This window comes from Capra hircus, chromosome 27 (genome assembly GCF_001704415.2).
Source record: "Capra hircus breed San Clemente chromosome 27, ASM170441v1, whole genome shotgun sequence".
NCBI classification, from domain to species: Eukaryota; Metazoa; Chordata; class Mammalia; order Artiodactyla; family Bovidae; genus Capra; species Capra hircus.
The window spans coordinates 1,206,334-1,219,054 of NC_030834.1; the positions used below are offsets into that span (position 1 = coordinate 1,206,334).

Here is a 12,721-nt window from a genome sequence, read left to right on the forward strand (position 1 = left end):
GGACAGGGAGGCCTGGCGTGCTGCAGTCCATGGGTTTCAAAGAGTCGGACACGAGTGGGTGACTGAACAGCAGCAACAACAAAAAGAGTGGATGCATGTGCACGTATAATGGATTCACTTTGCTGTACACTTGAAACTAACACAGCATTGTAAATCTACTATAGGACAAGAAAATATCCTGAAAAAGAGAACTGTGGCTCCAGTCCACTCTCTGATAGAAACTTCTGGGATGATGGAAATGATCTTGATCTGTAGGCACCAATATGGTGGCCTTTAGTCACAGACACCCTTCAGCACTTATATGAGGCTACTGCAACTGAATTGGTGATTGATTTCAATTTAAATCGCCACCTAAGGCTAGTGGTTACCACATTAGATAGCGCAGCTCTTGTACTCAAGCATGTCCTGCATGAACATGTGTAACACAGAGGCTATGTGGCTGAGCTGTCTTTTTTTAATCATTTGTAGAAAGTTTAAAGAAGGCACACTGCAGACTTGTGATAGAAGAGTCTCCATCTGTTTTTTCCATCCAGCTGAAGTCTTATCATCATCCCAGAAGATGCTGAAGAGCTGAGATAGATATCTCTGGGCCTTAATAATAACAAGGTCTTGAACTTGGACTATCGCTGACCGGCTTAAATGAGTTTTTCACTTGAAACATGAAATGACAAATCTCTAGAGGAAACAAGTTTTTATACAGTCTCTTCCTGAACAGAGGCACAAACTGGACCTGGGCTTCTTGAAGGCAACTCATGGGTTTTGCTCAAATGTTCATTCTCAGGGCCCAATGTGTGGTAGTCAATCAGTGAAGATTAGCGAAGTATTGGATATTAATAAAGATCAATAAACACATATTCATAAAGAGAGTTATGAGCTCAGGTACTGAGATGGTATAAGCCAGAGTTGTCTCCGTTAGCTGTGAGGTTTCAATTTACTGAAGTGTTGCAGGAGATGCATGTTTTATTTTAAGGTATTATTTCTGGCATGCCCACATGCTCAAGAAACTTTAGTCAATCTTTTCTTTCTTCTTCTTAACATTGTTTTCAGGTGTAAGGAAAAATTTACAAATCTCTAAGCATTTTAAAATTTAGTCAAGTCTGTCTTTTCATGATGTGACTTTTCTCTATATTAAAACTTAGTGAGGGAAAATAAGCTCTGTGTAGGTACAAAAAACCTGGAATGTGCTTAGTGAAAATGATCAAATGTTACCACTTTAAGTCATCACCAGAAAAATCTGCCAAATTAGCAATGAGGCTGCTTATAAAATTTCAAAGGATTTTTTTTTCAATTATATATAGAGACTCATTAAAATTGGCTAAGCAAAGCATTACCTAGCAGGATATTTGGGGGGAATTTCTATAAAGAAAGAGATAAAACATATCTTTTCATAATATCTGTGTCCATAACATAAAAATAAGAGGAAACTTCAAGGTCTCATATATAGAGTACGTCCTCTTAAGGTGTTGCAAGCATTCTTGGAAAGTTTTGTGAATCACGCTAGCAAGTTCAGGAAAACCGCTTTTCCTTCCAAAGTCAAAAAAAAAAAAAAAAAAGAAAGAAAGAAAGAAATCCTATATTCCAGTACTATTGCAAAAAATTGACTAACTTTGAATGGTTAAACTGTAGTGAAAAATAAAGAGGACGCACATGAAATAACACAGTAACCCACCTGGGGCTTCCCAAGCGACTCAGTTGTAAAGAACTTGCCTGCCATGCCTGAGACGCCAGAGACGCGGGCTCCATCCCTGGGTTGAAAGGATCTCCTGGAATAGGAAATGACATCCCACTCCCTATTCTTGCCTGGAAACTTCCATGGAAAGAGGAGCCTGGAGGGCTACAGTCCATGGGGCCACAAAGAGTCAGACAGGACTGAGTGACTGAGCAGACAGCAGCTGCTGGGATTCCGCTAATAATCGTGTCATAATATTTCATCCTCACAAGGTGCATATGGCCTCTTAACTCCATGAGAGAGAGACAGACAGACAGACAGAGAGACGAACAGAGAGAGAACGAGAGAGAAAGGGGCCTAAAGACAGTTGCCTTGCCAAGGTTCACATAGAAAAGTTATCTGCAGATTTGAGGCAAAAATTAAGTCTGATCACTTCTAGTTCACTCTAGTCTATTCCATTAAGCCATAACAAAGGCAGTGTTTGATGGAAATTGTTTTCCCAATATTTGTGATTAAGAATGCATTTTCCAGCCCAAATGTGGAAACAGCCTAAATGCCCATCAACAGATGAGTGGATGAAGACAAGTGGTGCCCGCACACAATGGAGAACTGCACAGCCACGAAAAAGGCTGGATAATGCCATTTGCAGCAACATAGATGGCCCTAGAAATCACTCTTAATACTAAGTGATGGAAGTCAGATAAAGAAATATATGATATCACTTACAAGTGGAATCTTAAAAAATAATACAGACGAACTTATTTACAAAACAGAAACAGACTCACAGACTTCAAAAAGAAATTCACAGCTACCAAAGTGGGAGCAAGGAGGGGGAGGGGCAAATTAGGAGGTCATGATTAAAGCAGGTCAACAGCAGAGACCTACATTACAGCATAAGGAACTCTACTCAATATTCTGGGTGTGTATGTTAGTCACTCAGTCATGTCTGACTCTTTGTGGCCCCATGGACTGTAATTTGCCAGGCTCCTCTGTCTATGGACTTCTCCAGGCAAGAATACTGGAGTGGGTAGCCATTCCCTCTCCAGGGAATCTTCCCAACCCAGGGATCGAACCCAGGTCTCCTTATTGCAGGTAAATTCTTTTGTCTGAGCCACCAAGAAAGCCCACTCAATATCTATAATAACCTATATGGAAAAAGAATCTGAAGAAGAATGAATAGACATATAACTGAATCACTTTGTCGTACATATGAAACTAATACAACACTGCAAATCATGTATTCTCCAATAAACTTTTAAAAAGAGTTTTATGGCAAAAACAATACAATATTGTAAAGTAATTAACCTCCAATTAAAATAAATAAATTTATATTAGAAAATAAAATGCTTCCCCATAAAAAAAAGAAGAAGAATGCATTTTCCAAGATTAAGAGTAAAACATGTCTTGAAGGTGGTTGACTTCCCGTGAACAGCCCATAGTGCGTAACTCTCCACTCAGTGTCACAGACCTTCAGCAGTTGCTCAGTCGTGTCTGGCTCTTTGCGACCCCAAGAATCTCAGCACTCCAGGCCTGTCCATCACCATCTCCCGGAGTTCACTCAAACTCACGTGTATCGAGTTGGTGATGCCATCTCATCCTCTGTCGTCCCCTTCTCCTCCTGCCCCCAATCTCTCCTAGCATCAGAGTCTTTTCCAATGAGTCAACTCTTTGCATGAGGTGTCCAAAGTACTGGAGTTTCAGCTTTAGCATCATTCCTTCCAAAGAACACCTGGGGCTGATCTCCTTTAGAATGGACTGGTTGGATCTCCTTGCAGTCCAAGGGACTCTCAAGAGTCTTCTCCAACACCACAGTTCAAAAGTATCCATTCTTCGGCACTCAGCTTTCTTTTATTTTTTATTTTTATTTTTTTGGCACTCAGCTTTCTTCACAGTCCAACTCTCACATCCATACATGACCACTGGAAAAACCATAGCCTTGACTAGATGGACCTTTGTTGGCAAAGTAATGTCTCTGCTTTTTTAATATGCTGTCTAGGTTGGTCCACAGGAAAAACCATAGCCTTGATTAGACGGACCTTAGTCGGCAAAGTAATGTCTCTGCTTTTGAATATACTCTCTAGGTTGGTCATAACTTTTCTTCCAAGGAGTAAGCATCTTTTAATTTCATGCTGCAGTTACCATCTGCAGTGATTTTGGAGCCCCCAAAAATAAAATCTGACACTGTTTCCACTGTTTCCCCATCTATTTCCCATGAAGTGATGGGACCAGATGCCATGATCTTCATTTTCTGAATGTTGAGCTTTAAGCCAACTTTTTTGCTCTCCTCTTTCACTTTCATCAAGAGGCTCTTTACTTCTTCACTTTCTGCCATAAGGGTGGTGTCATCTGCATATCTGAGGTTATCGATATTTCTCCCGGCAATCTTGATTCCAGCTTGTGCTTCTTCCAGCCCAGCATTTCTCATGATGTACCCTGCATAGAAGTTAAATAAGCAGGGTGACAATATACAGCCTTGACGTACTCCTTTTCCTATTTGGAACCAGTCTGTTGTTCCATGTCCAGTTCTAACTGTTGCTTCCTGACCTGCGCATAGGTTTCTCAAGAGGCCTTAGCTCATGTCTATGGCATGTTTCCAAAGGGATAAAGAAGGAAACTCCTAGAATCACAATCAAATGCAGAAGCAGCTGGGCTGCTTCCGATGACAACTGACATTCAGACCTGATTCCCTGAAAACACAGCCAAGTCTTCATCAGTGTTTTCCTATTAATAACATCTGGATCTAAGAAGAAACTGGAGAAGTCCTTTAAAGATCTACTGACGGGGTAGAGGTGAGAGGAGGAAGCAGTGGTGGGCATAACTGTGGTCTGCTCTGAGTGCAGCTGGCAAGGTGGTCCTTTAAGAGAACTAGAAAACAGGGATTCAGTGGGCTGCTTGCTATCAGAGGGGTCCTGCTTCATGGACTGACAACTCCAAACAGTGCCAGTGTGCGGACTCCTCTCTGACAACTATTTTACTGGTCTATATTCTAAAAAATGGATGTAGTTCTGATGAGATCTAGTATTTATTAAATTAGCAAACCATCGGTTCCATCTGTCGAACTCTCTATTATGCAGCCATCCCCAGAAACACACAAATTCGGCTACAAGCTTTAGTTTCACTAGTCATTTCAGAGTAGTTCACAATCGTCTGCGCTCACAAAGGCTGCAATTCATGCGCCTGTAGTGCGACCTTTTTTAATGTAAACAGATTGAAAACGGGCAAGAAGAGCAATGTGATCATAAAGATGGATGGACCGAGAATATGTCACACAGAGTGAATAAGCCAGAAAGAGGAAAAACAGAGTATATTAATGCATCTACGTGGAGTCTGGAAAGGTGATACTGATGAGCCAATCGGCAGGGCACGTGTAGGGATGCAGACGGAGAGTGGGCGTGCGCTTGGGAAGCGGGGAGGAGGGTGAATGGGAGCCTGGGCCTGACACACGCACACTATCGTGTCACACAGCTCGTGGGAGGCCGTTACACAGCACCGGAGCCCATCTCAGAGCTCCGTGATGACCTGCAGGGGTGGGGCTTGGAGGCCGTGGGGCGGGGCTCCAGGGGGCGGGGACACGTGTATAGAGGTGGCTGCTTCCCTTTGCTGTACAGCAGAAACGGACACAGCATGGTGAACAACTACGTCCCAGACTTGAGGAGACTCAGTTCTGCTGTTCTGTGCGGCCCCTTGCAGGTCTGGCCTGTGAGGGATGGGCCAGGTGCTCTGTGCAGGTGAGCTCCGTTGGAGGTGACACGGCCTGTCCTGGGCACTTTCCCATCCCTGCCTCCTTCTCCCACCCGGGTAAGCCCCCAAAGCCCACGGACCCTCACACCGCTGTCTCTGCGCCTGCTTCCGGTGGCCCCAAATGAGAACCCAGCTCAGCGATCTTATGGCGAGTCTGCCCAGGACCACTCCCACCCCGGGCAGGACAGGGGCATGCGTGGGGCCTCGCCATCTACAGGCCCCCTGCGCGTTTCCGCTCAGCGTAACCCGCGGGGAGATGTCTGATGCAGAGAGAGAAGCGCCTTAGAGGGAAGAGACGTGGGGGTCACAGTGTCCCCTGGGCTGAAACCTCGGAGGGAACACATCTAGAAAGGGGCTCGAGCTAGGGTGACAACCCATCACCTCCTAAGCCTCCAGGTGAGAAGGTTACGCTAGTTCTCTGCTCTGCCTACAAAACACTTGGCAACAGTTTTGCATTTTTTTTTCTTTTTCCAAACACTATAGCGTCCCAGGCCCTGGCTATATAACAAATCAAAATCCCTGGATGTAGGGAATATATATATAGATATATATGTAGGAAATATATTTAGGATATATAATAGGATATATTTGCAGGATATATGGGCCTTCCAGGTGGTTAAGTGGTAAAGAATCGCATGTCCAGTCCCTGAATCAGGAAGATCCCCTGGAGGAGGGCATGGCAACCCACTCCAGTATTCTTGCTTAGAGAATTGCATGGACAGAGAAACCTGGTGAGCTACAGTCTACAGGATTGCAAAGGGTCAAGACATGACTGGGTGACTAAACAGCAGCAGCAGCAGCAGGATATACAATAAATCAGAATCCCTGGATGTATATATATTAATACATATAGAAATATATTTAAATAAGCATAAATGCACATATTTAAATATATTTAAATATATATATAAATATATGGATATACTTTTCTATCTATATAAAATATATGAATATATATTCATACATATAAAATATATACATATTTAAGGCTCCAAATGCAATTCTAACACACAAACCATAAATGACCACAGAAATGGAATATGGAAAATGACCTGATGTGATAAAAACAAATAATTCTTCCTTCTTTGCTCTTAATCAGCTGTCTCTGATCAGAATTCAGGAAGGACATCCAAATTCTTAATAAATTAATTGCAGCCTCCAAAGGTATGGATTGTTTACCTGTCAAAATGGGCCTCCCCTCAAAATGAATGTTTCTCTGTCATGATGGGGAATGACCAAGAATTCTCGAGCACTGAATGGACATCCAATGATGTCCACTCTCTCCCATGACTATGCACCCAGGAAACACGTCTTTCCAGGAGGAAAGAGGGGGAAATATGAAGGTTTAGATTCCGGCTTGGGGCCAGATGCTATTCTGTGTGTCCCAGTCCCTGCCCTCCAGAACTCTCCCTGACTACAACTCATGTTGCCTGCAAGAGGGGCATGCATGTGCAAAAGCAATTGTCCCCCACCTGCAATTATACCCTTAAAGGGTTGAAGTCAATACTGCAGTGTTACTTGGGCAGCAGTGATTGGTCAAAGACTCCATCGGTGCACAGCTGCACGATTAACTCAGAGCATGATTCACAAATGATTCTTTTCCTATTGTAACGGCTGACAGAGACCTGGAGATGAACCCAGTCTTTCAGAGAAAAGCTGATCTTAGGCCAAAGGGCTGGCTAAAATCTCAGGCAGGACATAAATAAATAAATGAACAAAAATAAATAAAACCTTTATATAAGTTGATATAAATAAATTCTCTCTCTCCATATATCTATATTATATTATATATATATGCATACCTAGTTAGGCTTATATAGAGCTATATAACATCTTTAAATATATATCTAGATATAGCTATACAGAAAGAGCAAATGGATGGAATCAAAATATATCCAGAGAGGATTCCATACTGGCTTATCAATATTTTCAGTTCTTCTATATTAAAGTTTAGTGTTTAAGTTAGAGAGACCTGGGTTTGAATAATGGCTCATCACCTAACTGGTCATCTGTCTTCTCTGAGCCTCAATCAAAGCAGGGGAATAGTATCTTTAGGTTGTCAGAAAGAATAAGTAAAATCTTTCATGTAGATATCTTACCTCAAGATAAGGTAAAACATCTCATCTTGCTTCTGTCTACAGGAAGCATTTTCTTAAGTTTAATCATCCAGTTCAAATAAATTTAGCCCAAACAACATTATTTATCATAAAAACCATAATAAGGAGGCTTTAACCAAAATCGCGTGGAATTATGCAACCCAATTTTGCAGCTCTATTATTGGTGCAACTTTAGAAAATTTCATTTAGAGGCAAATGCATGGAAATAACATAGCAATCTAGAAATCATATAAACACAAAGCTGATGCTTTAGAATTATATTTCACTGACCCTCCTTGTGTTTATACACACACACACACACATCCACAGCGCGGCACAGGAGCCCTGGAAACCCTTCCCTGCCCTCATGCCAATGACTCTTTGCTTGCCATTCTTACTGTTTAATGGTTACTGAGCTCCATGTAATAATCGCCAGTTTTCCGCCCCCCACCCCGACTGCCCCCTGCTGCAAAGATCTCATCTATTCAGAGGAGCATAATTGCAGAGCTGTTGAGACAGAGAAGCAATCGCTGCATCTCACCACTGTTGTGGGCCTCCAGCTGGGAGGCGGAGTTGACGGCCACCTTGCAGAGAGAACAGTACAGCAGCCTCTTCGCCTTCTCTTCCTCTGTCTCCGTGGAAGGACAGGAGCTGTTGCCGCTGGCTGTGGTGGGGCTCTTCTCCACTTTAGAGGTGATCTCCGTTGTCATAACACTGCTTTTGCGAATTTCCACAGTTGTTGTCGTTGATATTGCTGGTGTCCCTGTGGTACTATCTGCAATCAAAATAGCACAGGAGAAAAGGCAAAGACAGTGGCATTATCTTTCCCTATTTGAAAACGCATCCCCGATATTGCACGCTGGTAATGATGAGAAGAGCGACTAGCCCCGACCCCCTGTCGACCACGCGGCAGTCATCTCCTGAGGAAACGACACAGACGCACACTTACAATTGTGTCTATCGATAGAACACACTTGGACAATTCTTGAAAATACATACAAATAGGCTTCACCATGCTTCCTCGAGGTAAATACCCACGCTCGAGGTTCTCCTGTCAGTGTGCGGCCTTTCACTAAAGTGTTCTTTACAGGGCGCTGCGCTTTGCATGTATCTCCCGGGATGGCTTTAAAAAATGCAATGGAGAGTAACTGTGTCTAAGGGATGTTCATTTCTCTTTACTATTTGTCTTTCTATTTTCCTCTACGTCTCTTTCTTTAAAACAAAATAGGTAAAATAGGGCTTCCCTGTTGGTCCTGTGGTTAAGAAACCGCCTTGCAACGCAGGGGACACTGGTCCGATCTCTGGTCTGGGAAGATCCCACGTGCCGTGGGGCACCCGAGCCTGTGTGCCATGACTGCTGAGCCTACATCCTTCAACGACTGAAGGCTGTACGCCCTAAGGCCGTGCTCCAGAACAAGAGATGCCACTGCAATGAGAAGCACGCAGACTGCCCCTAGAGAGTAGCCCCCACTCCGCGTGGCTGGAGAAAGCCTGTGTGCAGCGACAAAGACCCAGAACAGTCAAAAACAAATAAAATGAAATAAAATCACAGCCAGACCCTTTTAAAAAGTTGGTTGTGATCCTTTGCGTGCTTGTGCAAAATATATGGGAAGTAAAGAACCCTGATGTCACACTGCTTTGTCAAGATCAAAGGTTTATAAAATTCTTGCCTTATCTACAAAGAGCTGTATGTTCAACAAATACAAAAATCATCCATATACAAACAAGACGAATTCTAATCTGGCATATTTATTAAGCATGTGCCCTGCACCGGGATGAGTTCAGGGAGTGTGACACAACAGTATTCAAGCACCAATGGCGACTCTTCATATGGGATTCACGGACTGGTCACACCATGTTAATATCCCAGTGTTCAAGAGCATGATAACCAGGAAGGCTTTGATGCACTGTAACCCTGCAACCCTTCTGGCTCTGAAGTCTGACTCTAAATCTGGAGAGGTCAACCTTCAAAGTGAGCCTTGTCTTAGCTTCACTTGGGTAGACACAGCTCCCAACCCAAATGGGCTGGTTAACACAGTGTGAGCAGCGTCTGCCAAGTCCAGTATGAATTGCAAGTGTGCTCCAGGCCCTGTGCTTTCTATTTTTATATTCCCTTTTCACTGCCTCCTGGCTGGCTAACTCTTAACCTCCTGCTCAAAATACTCCCAGGCAGCCTCTCCAGCCACAGCCACTCTTGGAGTTCTCTCCTCCCACAGGTTGCCGTGCTCACTATCCAATGCCGCCCTAAACGCCCATGGTAAATGGAGTGGGCAGTGGCTATAAGGGACAGTGGTACCTGCAGTGAGGGGCTGTCCTCATAAAATGTAGTTCTTGTTCATTTCTGTTACCAACAAGCCTTTGAACTTGGATTTTCACTTTGATCTGGAGAGAGAGGTGGGAATATCGGTAAGGCTGGTTATGGCTTCTTTCCCAAATATGGCACGGAAACACTAGTTAGTCAGAAGAAAGATGGGTTCTTGCTGTTTTTCATTAATTAATTTTTATTAAAAATTTGGAACTATAATTGATTTACAGTTTCAGGTATATACAAAGTGATTCTGCAATATACATATATATATATTTAGCTATTATATATCTACATATGGTGAGTGTATATGCATATATATATATATATATATATATACCACTATATATGTATGTAAGTGAATATATTCTTTTCCAGATTCTTTTCCATTATAGAGGATGCTGAGGGATATTGAATAGAACAATTTATCTGGACCATCCCTTTGCCCTGACCCTTCATATACTTTTAACCACTTATTCAGCCATAATGCCATTAAGGTCCCCTGCAGTCTCATGGAGAACATCTTATAACCATGTTAGAAAATATAATCATAGTGCCATCACCAGTTTTTCTCATGGCAAGAGAAAAATAAATAAAATTAACACCAATTTTGGCTACAAGAATGCATTACCTTGAACACTGAAAGGCCCTCTTCCTGACTAGTCTTTACTTGTCTTCTAAGGTACCAACATTAAAATATCAGAAATTAGAAAATTTCATATCCTAAAAGATGACCCTGTTAAAGTGCTGCATTCAATATGCCAGCAAATTTAGAAAATTCAGTAGTGGCCACAGGAAAATGTCAGTTTTCATTCCAATCACAAAGAAAGGCAATGCCAAAGAATGTTCAAACTACTGCACAATTGCACTCATCTCACACACTAGCAAAGTAATGTTCAAAATTCTCCAAGCTAGGCTTCAACAGTACATGAACCGAATTTCCAGATGTTCAAGCTGGATTTAGAAAAGGTAGAGGATCCAGAGATCAAGCTGCCGACATCCATTGTATCATAGAAAAAATAAGAGATTTCCAGAAAAAATCTACTTCTGCTTCATTGACTATGCTAAAGCTCTTGACTGTGTGGATCACAAACTGTGGAAAATTCTTAAAGAGATGGGAACACCAGACCACCATACCTGCCTCCTGAGAAACCTGTATACAGGTCAAGAAGCAATAGTTAAAACTGGACATGGAACAACAGACTGGTTCCAAATCGGGAAAGGAGTACATCAAGACTATATTGTCACCCTACTTATTTAACTTATATGCAGAGTACATCATTAGAAATGCCGCACTGGATGAAACACAAGCTGGAATCAAGATTGCTGGGAGAAGTGTCAATAACCTCAAATATGCAGATGACACCAGCCTTATGGCAGAAAGTGAAGAGGAACTAAAGAGCCTCTTGATGAAAGTGAACAGGAGAGTGAAAAAGCTGGCTTAACGCTCAACATTCAGAAAACGAAGATCATGGCATCCGGTCCCATCACTTTCTGGCAAATAGATGGGGAAGCAATGGAAACAGTGACAGACTTTATTTTCTTGGGCCCCCAAATCACCTCAGATGGTGACTGCAGCCATGAAATTAAAAGACACTTGCTCCTTGGAAGAAAGCTATGACCAATCTAGACAGCATATTAAAAAGCAGAGACATTACTCTGCCAACATCTGTCTATGCAAAACTATGGTGTTTCCAGTAGTCATGTATGGATGTGAGAGTTGGATCATAAAGAAAGGAGAGCATCAAAGCATTGATGCTTTTGAACTGTGGTGTTAGAGAAGACTCTTGAGAGTCCCTTCAACTGCAAGAAGATCCAACCAGTCCATCCTAAATGAAATCAGTCCTGAATATTCCTTGGAAGGACTGATGCTGAAGCTGAAGCTCCAATACTTTGGCACCTGATGTGAAGAGTCTACTCATTGGAAAAGACCCTGATGCTGGGAAAGATTGAAGGCAGGAGGAGAAGGGGACGACAGAAGATAAGATGTTTGGATGGTATCACCGACTCGATGGAGATGAGTTTGAGCAAACTTTGGGAGATGGTGAAGGACAGGGGAACCTGGAATGCTGCAGTCCATGGGGTTGCAAAGAGCAGACACCACTGAGCAACTAAACAACATCAACTGTTCATGGGGTTTTCAAGGCAGGAATGCGGATGTGCTTTGCCATTCCCTTCTCCAGTGGACCATGTTTTGTCAGAACTCTCCACTGTGCTCCGTCCATCTTGGGTGGCCCTACATGGCATGGCATTATCCCCAGAGGATAAAGTACATTTATACCAAGAATGTCAAAGGTTAGAGACTCCAGACCATCTATGGCTTGGGCTTAGTAAAATGTTAATGTTTCTTAAGGGAAGTCCCTTGCACGAGACAGGCTCAGGGAAATCAGGATCTAAATACTTAATTTCTGGCACTTAACTCCCTTGTGGCTCAAATGGTAAAAATCTGCCTCCAATGCAAAAGACCCGAACTTGATGCCTGGGTTGGGAAGATCCCCTGGAGGAGGAAATGCAACTACTCCAGTATCTTTGTCGGGAGAATTCCATGGACAGAGGAGCCCTGCCATCCACTGGGTTGCAGAGTTGGCCTCAACTGAATGACTAACACTTTCACTTAACCTTGTTACATTTTGTAGGCCACTTAGCTGAACAAAGATCTGTTATTAATATTAATATTTTCTCAAGATTAAGGTTAGTTTGAGTGAAATATAGTCATGTTTTTCACTTTAAATTTGATATATAGATCTTGAGTCCACAAAGGTAAGAGTATTATTAATTTATAACAAGATATGAATTTTTCAGTTACTGTTAATTTCCCAATAGTAAAGAGGACTTTTTTTTTAACAAGTAAGGTAAATATATTTTAAGATCAAACCATAAAGGAACCAACTATTCTATTTAGATGGCCCT

The 12,721-nt window shown here is 42.4% G+C and overlaps 1 protein-coding gene across 3 annotated transcripts in view; it reads right to left on the minus strand.

Annotated features, from left to right (window-relative positions):
• Positions 1 to 12,721, minus strand: part of ZNF385D (zinc finger protein 385D) — a 382,025-nt gene that overhangs the window by 16,002 nt on the left and 353,302 nt on the right. For all 3 annotated transcript variants that reach the window (XM_018042038.1, XM_018042037.1, XM_018042036.1), the window contains exon 5: positions 8,048 to 8,281. In XM_018042038.1, the coding sequence (XP_017897527.1) occupies positions 8,048 to 8,281 (234 nt within the window). The remainder of the gene's footprint in view (positions 1 to 8,047; positions 8,282 to 12,721) is intronic.